Raw genomic sequence first — 19,197 nt, forward strand, 5'->3', positions numbered from 1 at the left:
TTCCACTAGAATAAGCAGGACTAGAAAATCAAGATTACAAAAGAACATAGTTTCACACTCACTCATAAATCTTTATATTCTTTTGCCTGTTTCTCTTTTCTTGGATAATGAACCATTGCTATCAATTCAACAGGCCGAAGCAGCATCTTTTCTTCGAGAGACTGAGCCCCATATTCTCAGATCATGACCAGAAAAGCAAAGCCACTTAATATAAGGTTTAGTTTTCTCAAGAAGCAAAAACAAAACTTAAAAGATTATAAAACTGACTCTTTGTGGACAACAGATTCAAAAATAACTCCCAAACAATAATAATTTTTTATATGTTAAAACATGACCACTTCCCCCCCAATCACTTGGCTTGTGTCCAGTACATGCCAACACTATTATCAAAGAACTACTGCTCAAACACTACAGGTTCTGCATAATAAAAGACTGTTCTTTTATGTATTATGCCTGAATCATGTTTCCAATACATTTTAATTTTTTAAACTGAAAAAATTTGTTTTATATCCATTAGAACTTTCCTCAAAATTAATTAAAAAAAATTTTAAATTCTTACTTTCTGTCTTAGAATCAATATTGTGTATTGGTTTCAAGGCAGAAGAACGGTAAGGGCTATGTAATGGGAATTAAGTGACTTGCGCAGGCTCACACAGCCAGGAAGTGTCTGAGGCCAGATTTGAACCTAGGACCTCTTGTCTCTAGGTCTGGCTCTCAAACCACTGAGCCACCCTGCTGCCTTCCCTTCACCAAAATGAAAAACAAAAACTAAATCTTTATAATAAGCACACGGTACTAAGCAAAATAAATATGCATAGTAGCGGAAAATGTATTATTTCCTCTTTATTTTGCTCTGCCAGAAGGTGGCTGGAATGTGTCACTAAGAATACTGTGCAATAACTAGTCAAGATTCCAAAGTTGTTGTTTTTACAATATTGCTACTATTACATACATTTTGCTCCTGGGCTGGCTCATTTCACTTTGTATCAGTTTATAATGTCTCTTCATGTTTTTTCTGAAACGATCCCCTTCTGATCACTTCTTATAGCCCAAAAGCAATCCATCTAATATTCCTATAACATAATTTGTTCAGCTATTGCACACCTGAAGAATAAACACTCATATGGTTTCCAATTTTTTTTCTCATTAAAAAACAAAACAAAATGAAAAAACTTTCAACTATTTCTATATATAGGAATCCTTTTTCTCTTTCTTTGACCTATCTGGGGCACAGGCCTATCAGTGGCATGGGTTGGGCCAAATCATTCCTAATGTACAATTTAGTGTCTTTTAAGCACAATTCCAAAGTGGGGAAAAAAAAAAAAAAGACGACCTCAATTCATAGCTCCACCAAGAGTATATTAATGTATACACTTGTTTTGGGACTCCTCAGTCCCTCCAATATTTGTCACTTTCCTTTTGTCAACTCTTTCCATTTGATGGATGAGAAGGACCCCTTTGGAGTTGCTTAATTTGCAAATCTATATTTTTAAGTAATATTATTTTTAATATAACTATTAACTTGGATTTCTTCCTTTTAAAGAACTGCTTATTAAAATCTTTTGACCATTTATCAAATAGGGAATAGCTCTTGTTCTTTTAAATTTGAATGTGAGTTCATTATATATCTTGGAAATGAAACCTTTATCTGAGAACCTTGCTGCAAATATTTTCCCCCAGTTAATTATTTTCTCTTATAATTTTAGCTGCTTTAGCTTGCTTTGTTTGTATTAAAGATTTAAAGTTGAGGCAGTCAAAATTATTCATTTTATCTTCCATGATTCTCCCTATCCTCTGATTATGGATTCCTCCCCTTTAGCCAGATTTGAAAGGTAATTTCTTCATTGAATTTCTAATTTATTGTAATTTAAAAGTATTTTTCATTTGGCACTTATCTTGGATAAATGGGGTGAATTGCTGGTCTCAACTTAATTTTGAACAGACTGCTTTCCACTTTCCCAGCAGATTTTATGGAATAGTGAGTTCTAATTCCAGTAACTAGAGTCTCTACTAAACATTGTATCACTAGTTCTACAACATACTGTAAAGAAATGAACCTAATCTGTCCCAATGATGGACCTTTTTTCATTTTAAACTAATACCAAATTGTTTGGATGATAACCACTTTGTAATATACTTTGAAATCTGATGCAAAGAGCCCACTACATTCCCATTTCTTTTTGTTATTTCTCTTGGGATTTTGTTCCTGTCAGTAAATTTCATTAATGCACTATTTTTTCTAGTTCTAGAAAGTTATCCTTCGATGGTCTGATGGATAATGTTCTGAATAATTATATTAGTTTGGGTAGTATGGTCATTTTTTGTTATGCATTAGCTTGGCTTTTTAATGAGCAATTACTATTTTCAAATTAAATAGTTTTGCATTAATTTCTATAGTGTTTTGTAATTATATTCATAAAGTTACTATATGTGATGTGGGAGACAGCATTATTCCAACTGTCTTCAGTATTAGGTAGTTATTTTGAATGGAATTTTTCTATCTCTTCCTGTTGGGTTCTGTTGATGACAAAAAATGATAATGATATATATATATGGATTTATTTTATATTCTGATTTTAATTGTTTCATTAATTTCTTAGTTTACTCTCCAGGGTTCTCTAAGTAAACTATATAATTTACAAAAGACATTAATTTTGCTTCTTTGCCTATGCTTATTCCCTCAATTCCTTTTTCTTATTATATTGCCAATACTTAATACTAATACTTATAAGCACAATGTCAAATATAAATGGTGTTAATGACCACTTTTTTTTTTGCTTAGTGGAAAGACCTCTTGTATACCCCACACTTCACATAACGATTACTCTTTTAGTTTTGGGATGATACTTCTTACCAATAAAGAAAAGTTCATCTATACCTAAATTTGCCAGTGTTTTTCTAACAAAAAATGGGTATTAAATTTTGTTTGCTTTTTCTGCATCTATTTATATAATTATGTGAACTGTTATTGTATTGATACGGTCTATTTCTAATACAGCTTTTGTAATATTGGGGTAACCTTATGTTTTTGAAATAAATCCAGCCTAGTCATAAAGTAGAATCTTTTTGCATATATTGTTACTGTTTTCTTTGCCAATGTTTTTAAATTATCTATAGATCTTTTTTAAAAAACCTCTATGTTCTACTTATTAATGCAATGGGGTTTTTAATTTCAATTTTGTTAATTTCTTTTTTTATTTTGAGAATTGCTTTTTTGGTGCTTATTGTAGTTTTACAATTTGTGAATTTTCTAGAAATTTTATGGCATGTCCAATTCAGTAATTTATTCTTTCTCATTTGTGGATAGAAATCTTTTAGAGAACTCAAGGATTATTTCAGCTGCATCCCAGAAGTTTTGGTATGTTCCTACATTGTTTTAATGATCTTTTATAAAATTATCTTTTATACGATTTGTCCATTGACCAGTCAATTCTTTAGTATATAATTGTAAAAATTAATTTATCTCCAAATAATCCTTAGTTCTCTCTTCAACAGTCTTTTATTGAATATAATTTTTATTGCATGGTGGACAGCAAAGGATGTTTATTCCCTAATATATGATCATTAAATATGATCAATTTCTATAAGGGGGCTATGTAGTGATAATTATGTATAATATTTTCTATTCTCAATCAGTTATCACTATACATCTGATGTGGATTTAAATCTTAATTTCTACTCAGGTCTTTCTATCAAGTCGCTTAAAATATATGTTGCTTTACTTTGGGAGATATTAACCAGTTAGTACTATACAGATATTCTCTGTATCTTCATCCTCTACAACAGATGTTGGTATATAAGTTATAATTATTTTCATACTAGTAACTTTGAAAAATATGTATTAAGACCATTATAATATTAGTATGGTTTTTTTGATGGCCTTTGGATTAACAATAAAACTAACTCTTTTACATAACTGTTCAAAAATAATCTACAGTGACATCCTTTCATTAAGAAGCAGTTTCACTGTTACTTACAATAAGAATGTCATGAATGATTTAATTCTATTCTATTCCTCTAATATTATATCAAACAATAAACATTTGTTAAGTCTCTACTATATCCCAAGTACTATGCTAGATACCTGTACTCCAAGAGTTTGCATTCTATCAAGGGAAATAATATACATGTACACACATACATGTAAGTACACGTAGATCATCTACTGTAAGTAAAAAGAAAATAAATACAGGGTATTTTGGGGGGAGGAGAAGTACTAGCAGCTGGGGAGAATAGTAAAGGCTTCACATAGAACAGTGATGGGCAACCTTTATGAGCTTGTTGTGTCAAAAATTGCCAAAAAACTAACTCAGGTTGTGTGTCACTTCAAGAAAAAACTATACTTTCACGATATTTATAGTTTAAATAACAAAAATGTATAATTGTAACATATAATGGTATTTAATAAACCAAATTAGGTAAATTAATATAGGCAGCACTGTCATCTATAGTGCATAGAGTGTCTACACTACACTACAGCAAATGTTTCATCTTTGGCATGCGGCCCCATACTTCTCTATATGCAGCTGTGTGTCATTGAAAATGGCTATGCGTGTCAGTGTTGACATGTGTCATAGGTTTGCCATCACCGGCATAGAAGATGATGCTTGAGCTAAATTCTGAAGGAAGAAGGGGAGTCTAAGAGGCAAATGAAAGAGTAGAATGCATAGACAGAATCAGGAAATCTTCCAAACAGATATGACTACTGTTTAGGTCTTCTAAAAGATATTCCATCTCTGTCTTTGGTACCCTTTGCACAGGTTGTCCACATGAATGCAATGCTCTGTCCCTCTGCCTCCAGCTTTCCAAATCTCTAGCTACATTCAAAATTAAGCTAAAGTGCCACTCCCTAAGAGGAAACATTTCTTAATCCAATCAGTTGTTAGAAAGACCACCTGAAGTGCCAATGGGAAACCAAGGACCAACCCTCTAGTAATATATATATATATATATATACATTTTGAAAAAGGGAATAAAAATAGAGTAAAGAAACATTGTATGACAGTTTATCATAGATCTACAAAAAGGTAAAAAATTGGTAAAGCTGATCTTTATTGGCCTTTTTAAAGAAAAATAGATTTATCAGACTAAGATTTCTTAGGAGTAATGAGCAATATGCTGCTCAGACATATGTCATAATTACTGGCAGAAATTTCAGGGTCAGGCATACCCAATTAAACCAGTAAAAATTATGACAATAGTTCTCTGAATAATTTATTTTCTGAGATGACTGACTATAATAGAACTGCTATTGTTGGTCAATTAAAAACCTTTCATTTTTTAGACTGCAGCATTAAAATGGAGTGTGATATTTATTCAGTATATAGCTTGTTTGCAGATTTAAAAATTAGGATTATGACAGGAAGATTTTCAAATAGGTACATATTTAGCAGTAGCTGGGGAAGAAAGAAAAGATTCAAGGACAATAGAATTTTTCCCTCAATCTTAACACATACACATTCAGGAAATTGTATTAAAGAAAGCAAATGTTCTTCCTTTAATTATCAATGAAAGTACATTCAATCCCTTGTGTTCTTTGATTTTTTACCTACCTCCTTTTTAAAGACAGGCATATAGATAGCTGATGGGCTCAGTAGGAGAAATTATTAAAGTATGCTTGCCCATGAAAAAGATCAGTCACTTTCCTGATTTCCTATGTTGGGTGAGTATTTTTCTTCTTTTGTAGTACATTAGTTTCATAAGCTTGACTCTTTCATACTCTGAATTTTTCAGAAAAATCTCTCGAGAATCTAATCACAATCCTTTCACACAGCAAAAGTAAAAGAGAGGAACAATGAAATGAAACAATTCCATATTGAGAATCAGCAGGTTACACATCTAACTCCAAATTTTGAAACAATGATATTCCCTGCCTCTGCTGAGTAATTGTGAGTATCTCCCCAAATTATGCCCTAAAGTACTAGAATAGGAGAATTGGGTTGTGTTGCAGACAAAAAAGTCACATGGTGCCTTTGAGGATTCCATATCACCATAAAAGACAATTTTTTAATACACATATTCTCCTGGAGATGCTATATGACCAGATATCATGGAACACTGCAATCAGAAAACAGAAAATTACAAATAACCCAAAGAACAATGGATATAAACATGCTGGGAATAAATAGAACACAAGAAATCAATATGACAAGATCAAAAGATAAAATATTATTGAGGATTGTTTTGTAAGGAAAGAAGGTGAGCTAGATGCATACCAATAATGAAACAATAGATGGAAGACTTTACTGGCATACTGGTACCCTGCTCCCCAAAACTAAAAGAGTAAGAGGAAGGTTCTCAGGGTACTGACTGAATGTTTTATAGATGATATATGGACAAGGATTCCCCAAGATTAAAGAACCTTAACCAGGAAGGAATACTTTTATTGAAGAAATATAAGGTGAAACAAACCACTCAAATTAGACTTGTGCACAAAACATACCTTAAAAAATGGTAATTAAACCATTCCATTAAAGACATCTTTACATTTCCAACAAGTTAGCCAACTCTCAGTAAATACTGGAAAATATTCTTAAAATTTCCCAGTTGCCTCCTTAATACCACAGGCTTCTTAACCCGAAATTTCATATTTAAAATGTTTTCTGTTTTCTGTTTTAGTGTACTAGCAATGAAACCAACAATTAATGCAAATGATGGTTCCTTAAGTATTCTGGGAAAGATTCATAAGTTAAAAAAAAATCTCATTTCCTGAGATTTCTGGTTATTCTAATAGCATTGCATTGCAAACAAATTGGTAAAGAAAATTAATTTCTCTCTAAGAATTTTTTGTCCTACTGGTGGATCTATTCCAAAAAGTTAATGTGGATAGTACTTTACTTTTTCTAAAAGTCTCCAAATATAGGTACATGGGTACCACATATACATGGGAAGAGATTCCTGTCCTAGTATATTTCTAGCAAAGAGTATTACTCTTGGGGTTCTCATCTAGAAAAAGAAGGATGCACACTCCAAGAACAGCATGGATTCTTTTGTACATATACACTTGAAAGGGAGGACAAGAGAAAAGTGTACTAAGAAATGAGTTAGGAAACACATTTCTCAGCATTACAGTAGCTGAGTGAAACCTGCGCCAAACTTATTTAAAGGTATAACTTAAAGATCAAAGACATTCATTCTAACTTCATAAGTAGGCAGTAAGGTGATGAAGAGAACAGCATACTTGGCCTGGAGGAAAGAGGACCTGAGTTTGACTCTGATCTCACATACTTTTTAGCTGTGCAATAGTGGGCAAGTTACTTCAGTTTCCTCATTTGTAAATGGAGATAACAATAGCACCTACTCCCTAGGACTCTGTATATAGCATTCTGCAGATCTTAAAGCATAATATAAATGCTAGCTATTATTGTTATTGTTGTAATTTGCAACTGAGAAAAACAAAGAAATTATTTGAGACCATTCCCTTTACTTACCTATGGTACAATTTGTGGTTATTTTTCTCCGCTTCGGATTATGTCGAAGCAATTCTAGTTCCCGTTTGGTTGGCTCCCAAGTTGAATACTTCTCTCCAATTCCTGAAAAGAAAAAAAAAATAGAGTTTCAGGGACCATTAGGTAAGCTTTAAGAAGGATGTTTTCAAATAAAGGATATGCTGCAATGTCCAGTAAGTTGAATTTTATATATTTAACCCTATAATTTCTATTCTCTCTGTCTTATCCCACTTTACCCTCCCATTTTAAAAAGATAAATATTCAGGAAAGGTAACAATAGATTCAGACAAAAACTAAAAGGAAGAATGAAGTTAAAAAAAGAATTTCCAAAAGTTTATAAAGAATTAGTTATACCCATATACAGGAGTTGGGGGGTGGGGGGAGGGGAGAGGGAAAGTTCTAAATTAAACCTCATCTGATAGAAATGCTATTTTGATCTTGTTTGTCTATCAAGAATGACTAAGACTTTTGGAAGATTCAGAAACATCATGGCACCAACATAGTTATATTTCTCAATATGATCCAGAAATAGTATAAACCTAAGTGAGTTTGGACTAAAATGTCTTCATAAGGGGTTAAAATTCACAGATAAAAGGTGTATTTAAAAAAAAAAATGTTTCAATGGACCAAACTTAATGGACAGCTGAATATTACAAAAGATACAAAGTAAAGCAAATAATAATTAGAAAGCAAACAACAGTGGATTCAATATACATCTTATTCAGAAAAACTGTTAACTGCCTACTTAATTAAACTACTACATAGTAGTTTATTTAAAATTTCAACAAGGCCCAACTATAGGATTAGCACCACATTAGTAGATAAACACATCATAATATAAGTCTATGTTTTCCCCATATACATTTTGTAGAATCATTGAGTTTAAAATTTTTATAAAAATCAATGTATTCTGAAATAGCTGCAATTATGTTATAGATATTTTTCTGAGGAATGGAAGAACAGGAAGTTTTTTAAGTCAGAAAAAACAAAAATCAAGAAGGCAAACAGCATATGTGACAGGTTAATGGGTACAGAATTTGTGCTTCCACTATAATTTGAAACACAAAAACCATAGCAACAATAAAGACCTGAGAGCTGACCAACTAAAGTGCTACTATAATATTCTCCACAAGACAAAAAAAGAGAGAGAGAGAGAGAGAGAGAGAGAGAGAGAAGGAATTGCTATGCAACACGAATGATAGTGAATCACTAAAGGATGTTGGCAAAGACAGGCAATTTATTTCAAAACTAAGGATTAGAGTCAATTAGAATACAGTGGGATTCTGTGCAGAATGCATCACTGAAACTATGATGCAGAAAATAAATTATAAATCACAGAAGAAGAAAAGATACAGAAAATATTGCTGAAGGCTTACATACATTCTGCAGGGTACAAGTTAATTTTGGTTGATTCTTTGATCTTCATTTTTAGAAATCGTCATGACTGATAACAAGTTAACCCAATCAAAATCTGAGTCATACCCACCTTACTTCCTCCTAACACTTGTCACCCAAAAGACATACCTCTCTTTTGGCTTTATTTTACTTTTATCAATTGAGTGTATTTTGATTACAAGCATGAGATGATGAAAACACACTATGTGCCCTAATTATTTTCTTCACTCTCACGTGTCTACCTTCCACAAAACATCTGATTCATTTGTGCCTATACTAGCTTCTATTTGAATAAAGCAATGTGAAAAGATTATTACTGATAGGGAAGAGTTGGAACCCTTGTTAAAAACAATATAAAGTTGTTATGAGTTTTCCCAACAGATTTTTTTATTTTGGCTAAACCACAAAACACTGATTAGCTAAAGTCTCTCAGTAAAAAATAAATAAATCCCCAAATGTAGATATACTAATGTGCTGTACAAGAATAACCAAAAGAATCTTATTATTATGGGTGTAAATATCTGAATCCTTTTGTAAAATGCAAAGTAAAATATATAATTGTTTTGTGTATTATGAAGGAAGAAGTGAATTTTGCTTTACAAGTAACTAAAAATGCATGGTATTAAAGCACTTGTGTAACAATAATTTATACCAACATTATATTGAACATTTTCTCTAAGATAAAAAAAATGGAATCAAATCAATTAAGGATTAAAATAATTTCTTTAACAACCTCCTGCAAACACAGACTAGTTGGGCAAGTTAACCTTTAAAATGAAAAGTTAATAAACTTGCCTAAAACATATTCATGCAAGCATATTAGGAGTATCTGACTACATATATATATATATATATATATATATATTTTTTTTTAAATGAGCGTGGAGCAATTTTAAGTGGGACAAGATGGAACCCCCCAGGACAAAGATCCCTTATACAACTTCAGAAGTAAGCATACCGGCACAAAAATATGATTTACATTTCATTTGGAATATAGAGATGTTTCTTTGCAAAGTTTACATCTTTCTTCCATGACTATCCAATTTCCTCATGAATTAGATGTAGTAAATGTTTAATATAATAAAAATGATACGCTGGTTATCTGAATTAACCAATTCTAATTTGTGTGATGAACAAAAATAATATTCATTTGACTCATCTTCCTTGATGACCTCTCAAAGGTCATTTTAACACTTTTAATTTAATACTTTTAATTTCAGAGTATCAAGTGGAATTTAACTCATAATTTTATTTAAAGTGATTACCTCTGAGGCTTAATGTTATTCAAATTTTAATATTTACATTTTGTTACTTATGAAATGACACAAGTAACATGAGTTCAGATTGAAGAGCAAATGGAAAGGAGCATAAGAAATATATTTATGGTAAGTTTTTAACAGAAAAAGTAATAGAACGTACTGTGACTAAAAGTTAATATTTTGGGTTCCAATATCTGCCCTGTTCAACATGTTTTGCTTTGGCACCAAAACAAACCATGCCAAAGAAGGGCTAAAAAGTGTATATATATATATATATATATGAATGAATATGAAATATAATATACAACATTCTTCTAATGCAGAACGACCTAACCTTACTGCATGTAATGGTAACCTTTGGCTTGATAGAGAAGCTTATGAATTCCTTATAAAAACAAAATAAAAAGCATAAAATAAAACATGTAAGATTACAAAGAGGATCAGTTATATGATTTATGTTTGTATTAAAATAAAAGTTCATAGGCTCCAGTTAAGAACCTCTATTCTAAAAGGAAGATATGGTTGTGGTTCTTGGGTCTGTGATTGATAGCAACGTAATTAAACAGTTTTGTTCTGAGTCAAGAAAAGTAGCCCAATTCTCAGTTGATAATCCATTAGACAATCAACTTGCACTGAAGGTGGTTGTTCAACATAGTAGTTCCTATGAAAGTGGTTGCTGATTTCAACCTTGACTATGAAAGCAAAGCCTTCTGTAGCAGGCTTAGCTCACCAAGTTTGCTGAGAAGTACAGTTGGATGATAATATAGATTTCAGATTCATGAAATGTTAGATGTTTTGATTTGTTCCTCAAACTGTCACAACAAAGTTTTCTTTGGTAAAGAGGATTCAAACATAGATTGTGTGACATTGCAAGTAATTTTGAGCAATTCTTTTGTTATTGTAGTTAACTCTTAAGCTCATAAATTTAATAATTTGAGGGAACTTTTAGAAGCTCAGAGACTAAATGCATGGCATGACGTTCTTTCCTACCAGAATGGAGGAAAACACTTTAAGAAGGAAAAGAATGTTATCCTAATATTTCCACATCTAAAAATCTGGCATCATTTTTCTTTTTTCTTTTTTTTGAATTTTTTTTTTTGGAGACTTAATTCAAGACTCACTCACATTATCCTAGATTTCCCCAGTCTATCATTAGTTTTCAAATATTTAGGGAATATTACTCAAATTTATATTTGAAAATGGACAGTGAGAGGGCATAAATGGGAAATGGCTCTTTCTCTAGGTTATTTGAGCATAAAAATTACTAAACAAATGTCTACATTTAAAGAAAACAAGTGTTATGGAAATGTGTTTACTATCACTGGCACTCAATAGAAAGGAAAGCAGTGTAGCTTGGTGGACAGAAGACTAGCCCAGCTTTTCCTTTGTTCCACCTCCAGGCTTGCTGAGAAAACTCATGGCTCCAAAGGCTTTTTTTTTTTTTTTACTAGCTATGAAAAATGGCCTTCACTATCTCACACAGACCTTAAGAACACAAAGTTAAAAAAGACTGAAGTTCTTAAGAATAATAGTCCTTAAATAAAGATATTTTGCTACCATCACATATTTCCAAGTATATTTTAAAAAAAATCTCTGAAGAGGTTCATATTAGAGACCCCCATTCAGCACAGTCCAAAAAAAAAAAAAAGTTTAATACACAGGAAAAGGCAGAAAACATGACCAGACATTTTTAGCTGATCAGTTTTGATCATCATTTGTCAGTGTTCTCACAATTAGCAACAGCATTGGTATCACCAATTATGTAATTTAATTACATAAAACAGTAACAAATTCTGCTGGACAAAATAGTAATTTACCAATACAAAATTATTTTGATTTTCTATTTTGTGAATTTTCAGAAAACAATCTATTCTATGGAAGCACTGAATACAGAATAAGAGACCAAAAGTTGGTTATTCATTTCTTAAAGGAAAAAATATTGATTGCTGCATATCACATTGAGCATTTTGTAGAGCATTAAAAAAATGATAATAACATCCTTTAACATCAGTGATAGCAACTGTTTTCAATCTTCATTCCCCAAAGGGGGCTATTTTTGAGCAACTCAAACATGACAAGGATTTGTTATGTAATTATTTATGTATGTATTCCTAAAATATCTTTTTGCAAAAAGACAATGAACCACTAGTCTATAGTTGATTTCTTAACCATCATTTTGGCCTAAAAATGGCAGGATAATTCCCCAAAGGGACGCTCATTATTCAAGTGTGTCATCAGCCCGTGCCTCTTACCTGTCATTGTACACTGGTAGTGAGAAACCACTGTTGGGGTGAAGGCTAAAAAAGAAAAATTAGGGAAAGCAAACTGAATAATAAAACAAATGTGTGCATAGATATTTTTGTGTGTAAATATAACTCTACAAATACATAATAAAGACATGGTTTGTGTATAAAGAAAAGGAAAGTGACAGCAAGTGAGTAATCTTTGTGTATGTGTGTAGGTACAATAGATAAAAATCAGACACATATAAAGAAGGCATTTCATGTGAGGGGAAAAGACTTATTTACCTAAGACTTTTAAAATAGCTACTAGGTAGATCATTACACATTCTACCTGATAAATGTTTCATTCTGATGATATAATTTTAGCTTAATCAAGACACTTATCTAATTTTTCAAAAGCAATTTTGCTATAATTTTGAAAAGTGCATATTTTAAGCAAACAGTCTAACTTTCTAGAAAGCAAAGCTACCCATTCCCCAACTTTCACCACTGTCTTTCGAGATTTCTCTCTTCCCCTTACTGGTTTTTGCCAATGACAGATGTGAGGGACTAGAATCATTAATCAATAATTAGGCAGATACTTAAGGAAAACCAAACCTTGTAATTTCCAAGCTTTCCGTTGTTCTTCTTTGGCAATTTGTTCCATGTCTTTGTCGTATATGTAATCCTGACACATAAAGCAGTATATACCCCCATACAAAAGGTCTATGGCTGCAATGAGAAGAGAGGGAAGGGGAGGGGGAAGGAGAAAGACAAAAAATTTAATTAGGAATTTAAAGATAATATGCCCTTTAGTTTTTCACAGAACCAAAGGATTACATGTTTCACATTTATTTTTAGTGTTGTCTGAACCTCCCACTCATGGAAACCTCCTACCAGAGTATTTTTATTCCTCTTCAATGCAGGTAGACATGTATATGGGTCATTTGATTTCTTTGTTATTCTCTGGCTTCTTGCCAATTTTGGAATGACAGAGGAGAAGCCAATCTTACAAACACCAAATTCCTGAGTAACCTGCTGCTTTTTACTTTAACATGAAAATTTAAAGTATTTAAAACATGAACAAAGCTACCATCGCTATTATGACAATAGTGAATACTTATGGCTAACTGATTTTTAAAAGGGGTTGATTATCTTGGGATTCTCACTAGTACAGAACAGCTTAAGAATATGTCTATTTGCACATACACTATCTTCAAGAAAGGAATATTCTAAACTGAAGCCATCTAGCTAATTTGGTTTCTAGTATGGGGTCAGTGCTGAGATTTCTTTGCTTTAGCATCCATAAGGGATAAATTTACCTTACAGGGAACATTAAAAAGAGAATGGAACTGTTTTGAGCTCAAAGTAATGTTAACAGCAAGGCATTAATGAACTGTCCTTTGAGATTCCTTATATATTCTTCATTTTATGCATGAAGATTTTAGTTTAAAATGAATCCTTTAGGTTGACAATAAACACAAAATTTCCAAATATTTAAAATAATATCTTTTCTTCAAAGAAAACTTCTTTCAATTCAGATGTGCCAAGTTCCAAGTAGAGGAAAAGTAGATAGAAGGAAAGGCTCAGAGTTGAATGGGATTCAGTCCCACTTTTGACATATGCTGGCTGTGTGACATAGGTCAAGTCACAAGCCTCACAGGCTCTAGGCAACTACATAATTGTAGGGCAATTGAGGCTCCTTTGTCAATGAAATCACCAGACCCAACCGCCACCACCCCCCTCTCTTACCCCCCCAAATAAAAATTCAAATAAATAAACAGGAATATTCTCATCAAAAATGCATTTTAGAATGAAGTCAAATGACTATATTATACATAATAGCAAGTATCACCGTTTATCAAAATTGACATTACTGTTATAAAATGAATTGGTCTTCACTGCACTAAATTTCTATAGCACCACATAATTTAGTACTTATTTGAACAATGTCTTATATTGTTCTTTGATTATTTCCCATGGGCAGGTGTTGCTTATTCCACTATACTGTTTGCCCCTCAAGAAAAGAAATTCCCACACCTAATACTTCTTTCTGTATCCGATATATCTCTGAAAGGAAATTCCTCCTTACCTCTTCCAAACAAGACCTGAACAGAAATTCTTCCTACAATATTACCAATAATGATAATCGCTTCTCTAATGAAGACTTCCAATAAAAAGAGTTTACCATCCATGGCAACCATTTGTATGGCAACCAAAGCTTTTGGGGAATGTGTCCTAAATATTTTTTGATTTTTTTAAAGGGAAAAAGTAGAGATTTTGCATCTCATGAAGCATATGGGTGAAAAACAAAGATTATACCTAACTAAAGATTTTGCATATGTCACTTTAACACAGAGATGTCAAATAATTTGTTGCTCTGAAACAAAGAAAAGGGATTTCTAATTCAAAACAGACACATTCTGGGATATACTTTTTCTAATGTCCTTCCAATTGTTCTTGATTCAAAAAAAAGGTTCTGCCACTTTGAGATATGGACACCTTTGTAAGGAAAGGGGCTAAAAATGACACTGTAAAAAAGAAAAATAACCTGGTTCTGAAGAAGTGAGATTCAGAGAAACATATTGAAAGCAGCTCAGAGACAAAAGCAGGACAAAATATGGGGATGGCTGAATTGCATTAGTTTATTTACATATGAATGTTATCATGGTTTTGAAGGTTATAGTTGAGATACCAGTATACAATTTTTGTTTATTTTTTGGCAGGCTAACTGCCAGAGATACAAACAAGACAGATCCTGCTCTCAAAAAGCTTACACTTTTTTTTTAATCCTTACTTTCCATTTTAGAATTAATATGGTGTACTGGTTTCAAGGTAGAAGACTCATATGGACTAGGCAATGGGAGTTAAGTGACTTGCCAGGGTCACACAGCTAGGAAGTGTCTGAGGTCACATTTGAATCCAGGACCTCATCATTTCCAGGTCTGGCTCTCAAACCATTGAGCCACCTAGCCGCTTCCCTGAAGCTTACATTTTTTTTTTTGTTTTGTTTTGTTTTTTTAAACCCTTGTACTTCGGTGTATTGTCTCATAGGTGGAAGATTGGTAAGGGTGGGCAATGGGGGTCAAGTGACTTGCCCAGGGTCACACAGCTGGGAAGTGGCTGAGGCCGGGTTTGAACCTAGGACCTCCTGTCTCTAGGCTTGACTCTCACTCCACTGAGCTACCCAGCTGCCCCCAGAAGCTTACATTTTAATAGGGGTCAACAATGCATGAAAAAGAATTGGAAAAAAGGAGGAGTATGTAATGGTACAAAATTGATTAGAGAATGGTGTGGACTTATGGTTCCAAGTAAATTAAGGTGCCAGCTCACCTATCAAGGCCCAATGTTCTAGGAACAGAGGCCAAGATTCCAGCAGGGATGGGGATAATGGTCATATAGAGCTTATATGTCTCACATACACTACTGATCTGGGGTTCTGGGCACTATTCAGGAGGGCTGGTTTGAGGAAAATGAGTTGATGTGATATGAAACCAGATATAAGAAGATACAACACTGCAGTGAAGAAAGATGTTGATGACTAAGACAAAAGTAGAGGAGAGGAGAACCAGAAGATAAAAGCAGTTGCCTTAGACTGAATCTTTTAACTGAGAACTAATTGAAGTTAGGTAGAGTCTAAAGCTATAGGAAGTTTATGGGAACAATGAGATGTAGCACTTTAATGCTTTCTACAGTTTGAGAGCTGAGGATTGGCAATCCCTAAAGATAATCTGGTAAGGATTTTGATTGGGGGAGAGTTATGAAGAGTTTCTCTGTACCACTTTTTATTGGCATCTACAGCCCTGGAATCAGAAAACCTCTGAGGGGCTCAACTGCACTGCCCTTTGTAGCTTCTTTGAGCCTAGAAAACAATTTTGAGAAATTTTGCCATTTTCCAGTTTAAACAAAGTGCTTGTCACTGAAACTGCTTAATGCTACTTCTTCACTAAGCCAATGGGGCAAGCATGGAAACAGTATAGCCTTGGCTGAGGGCTATTGTTTCACTGAAAGAACGTGATGCTGTGGCTCTACTCAAAGAGCTTACTGCAGTTCTCACAGCATGAGAAAAGAAAACAGAGTGGTTTTGTCCAGAAGGAACGTGGAGACTCAGAAAAGGAGCAGGTGATATATATGACTCAAGATTATTTCCTAAAAGAAACCACTGACATCCATGCCATGCCTCTAGCTTAGAGCTATGATTTGCCCCGGCACATGAGTTTTGCCCTAGCCCTGAACCCTCTTGTCAGTGTATCCATTTTCCTCCTCCTCCTCCCCACAGACATTGTATACATTTATGAGTGGACTACTTTGATATTATGATTATTCCTGTTTCTACTTTCTATTGAGAAAATGTTGTAATGACTAAGAATTAATAGTAGTGGGCAGCAATGTGGCCCTGGATCGAGAGCCAGGTCTAGATGCGGTCCTGGGTTCAAATTTGGGCTCTGACACTTCCTAGCTATGTCAACCTGGACAAGTCACTTATACCCCATTGCCTAGACCTTACCACTCTTCTGCCTTGGAATGGAGACACAGTATCTGTTCTAAAGCAGATCAGGGTTTTAAAAAAAGTTAATGGTATCACCGTGAGTGAACTGTTACAAGAGCTGGGGGCTCAGGAATTATATAGTGACAACTAGTAGGAGTATTTCCTTCTCTCACATCAGAGCTAGCTCCTTACAAAGGACCTTGAGATGAAGTTGTAGCAATATATTTATGGCTGTGATTTAAGTCCCTTCTGGGAATTCCCACCTTAGTTTCCTGATGTGTCAGTGAGGTAGCCCAGAAAAAGAAAAGGAGAGGTACAGGCAAGTCCCATATCAGATGCCATGCCTATCTATATGTTGCTCTATCCACATGAGCTGGTTGGTGCCATGCCCAGGTTACAAGACAAAATAGAGATGTTTCTATCTCATGAAACATTTGATAAAAGATTAGTGAAGGGAGAGGAAGAGTTGAGTTTTGCCCCCCATCCCAGTACTATGATAACCACACCTATGTGACACCTAATACAGGGGGACTCCATGAGGTGATTTTGATCTGCAAACCCTGACTGCCTTTGCCTCTTTTCTGTTTGTTTTTTCCTCATTTTAAGTCAATGAGTATCTATAATGTTATTACATGTGTCTGGTCTTAGAGATGATCTGGTGAGTTCAAGAGGAAATCTATTAGTCCCATTAGGTCAGACTTTAATTGTAGAAGGAAGAATCCTTAGCAAATACTCCAAAAACTTTGGAAAGTTCAGCTATCAACAAGAAGATTGTTCCAAACCCACCCCTACTTTTTTTACCTCCCGTAAGAGATATAAGCAGTTGTCTGAACAGTACAAAAGAGAAGTAAAATATAAAATTACCAATTATCAGTTCTGCAAGCTGCATTACATTGTGATGAAGTCTGAGAATCAGTTTTTCAGCAAATAAGAGTATTTACAAATTAAGTTACTGAGTGCTGTTTTAAATTCTTCAGTTAATGGGTGCTATAAGTTTTATATGCTTAGCATTTATTTTATGTATAGGGATACATTACCTCATAATAAATGATTTCATAAAAGGTTCATATCATATATAAAATTTTTGGAGAAATTTGGGGACCAATAACATCCTCAATGTAGAGAGACAGATTTTTTAAAGCTATTAATAATTCTCAGAACGAAGATGACATTCTTTGCTATGACAAAGCTGGGCCTCTTAATTATCAAATTGTTTTCTTTATATAAAGGAAACAATCAAAGACTGACTTTTAGATGCAACATTTTACCTTTGAAGTTTTTCTTCATTAAATTTAAGGATAAAATCCATAATAATGTAGAAAACATTTCTTATAGGCCCAACTGTGATCAGGTGAACTGCTAATAATTTTTTCTAAAATAGAGGAATGATACAGAATTGTACAGAAATATAAAGGCTCAGAAGAATACTAATATTTTCTGTTGGAAATTTTTGCTAAAATGAGAGGATTAAAAAAGATAATCCAGGAATAAAACAGGCACCACATGTAAAGATGACTCAACAAATGCTATTGCATGAATGTTACTATAATAATCCCAGTAAAACATCAAGAAATCTCACGGTTTGATCCATTTTATAAGACTGCTACCAGGGAATTAATGACATTACAAGGGATGGTTTCAACAGAACCACTCCCTGCTGTCCTGATAAAAACTGAGAGAGAGTTCAACTCCTTAGAGTATGGTAAAAAGTCTATTTTCAGGTCATAATAAACAATCCTGGCAGGTTTGAAATGGCTTTCTTTCAATAAGCAGAATTCATAATTTATGGTTTCAATTGCACATTCTTACTGGCTAGGAGATCATGAAGCAAAATTAGCTCATTTTGCCTTTTCATTTTATTTGTTAATGAGAAAAACTATAGAGAAAATTCCTAAACTCTGGAGGTGCTACTGCTACTTCTATAATGGTGTGCAGTTAATTTAACTTCTCTGGGCCTCAGAATAAAAAGAATTAAATTAAACATGCATTTCTTAAGCATCTATTCTAGGCTAGACACAGTGCTAGGTTATGCAGATAGAAGGGCAAAGTCAGAAAAAATAACTGGCTCCCTTCTCCTGTTGGTAGTTTCCCAAGTAAAGGAGGTCAATAACTTGGGACACTAGACAGCCCAATGTCTCAAAAATATTCAGGACGCTCTTTTACCTCCTCTACATTTAATCAAAAGCTATTTTGATTAGACAAGTTAAATCCCATTATAGTAATTTTTTTTAACCCTTACATTGATTCCAAGGTGGAAGAATAGTAAGGGCTAGGCAATGGATGTTAAGTGACTTGCCCAGGGTCACATAGCTAGGAAGTGTGTGATGCTACATTTGAACTCAGCACCTGCTCATTTCCAGGCCTGCTCCACAATCCACTGAACC

General features: G+C 33.5%; 1 protein-coding gene across 2 annotated transcripts in view; it reads right to left on the reverse strand.

Moving 5' to 3' along the window:
• USP22 (ubiquitin specific peptidase 22) overlaps window positions 1–19,197 on the reverse strand; it is a 160,628-nt gene that overhangs the window by 100,032 nt on the left and 41,399 nt on the right. Inside the window, exons 2-4 of one of the 2 annotated variants that reach the window (XM_044659824.1) lie at window positions 12,943–13,056; window positions 12,355–12,399; window positions 7,431–7,532 (exon numbers count right to left, since the gene is read on the reverse strand). In XM_044659824.1, coding sequence (XP_044515759.1) covers window positions 7,431–7,532; window positions 12,355–12,399; window positions 12,943–13,056 — 261 coding nt within the window. The remainder of the gene's footprint in view (window positions 1–7,430; window positions 7,533–12,354; window positions 12,400–12,942; window positions 13,057–19,197) is intronic. The other variant, XM_044659829.1, reaches the window with a different exon arrangement.

Source organism: Gracilinanus agilis, chromosome 1 (genome assembly GCF_016433145.1).
Source record: "Gracilinanus agilis isolate LMUSP501 chromosome 1, AgileGrace, whole genome shotgun sequence".
NCBI lineage: Eukaryota > Metazoa > Chordata > Mammalia > Didelphimorphia > Didelphidae > Gracilinanus > Gracilinanus agilis.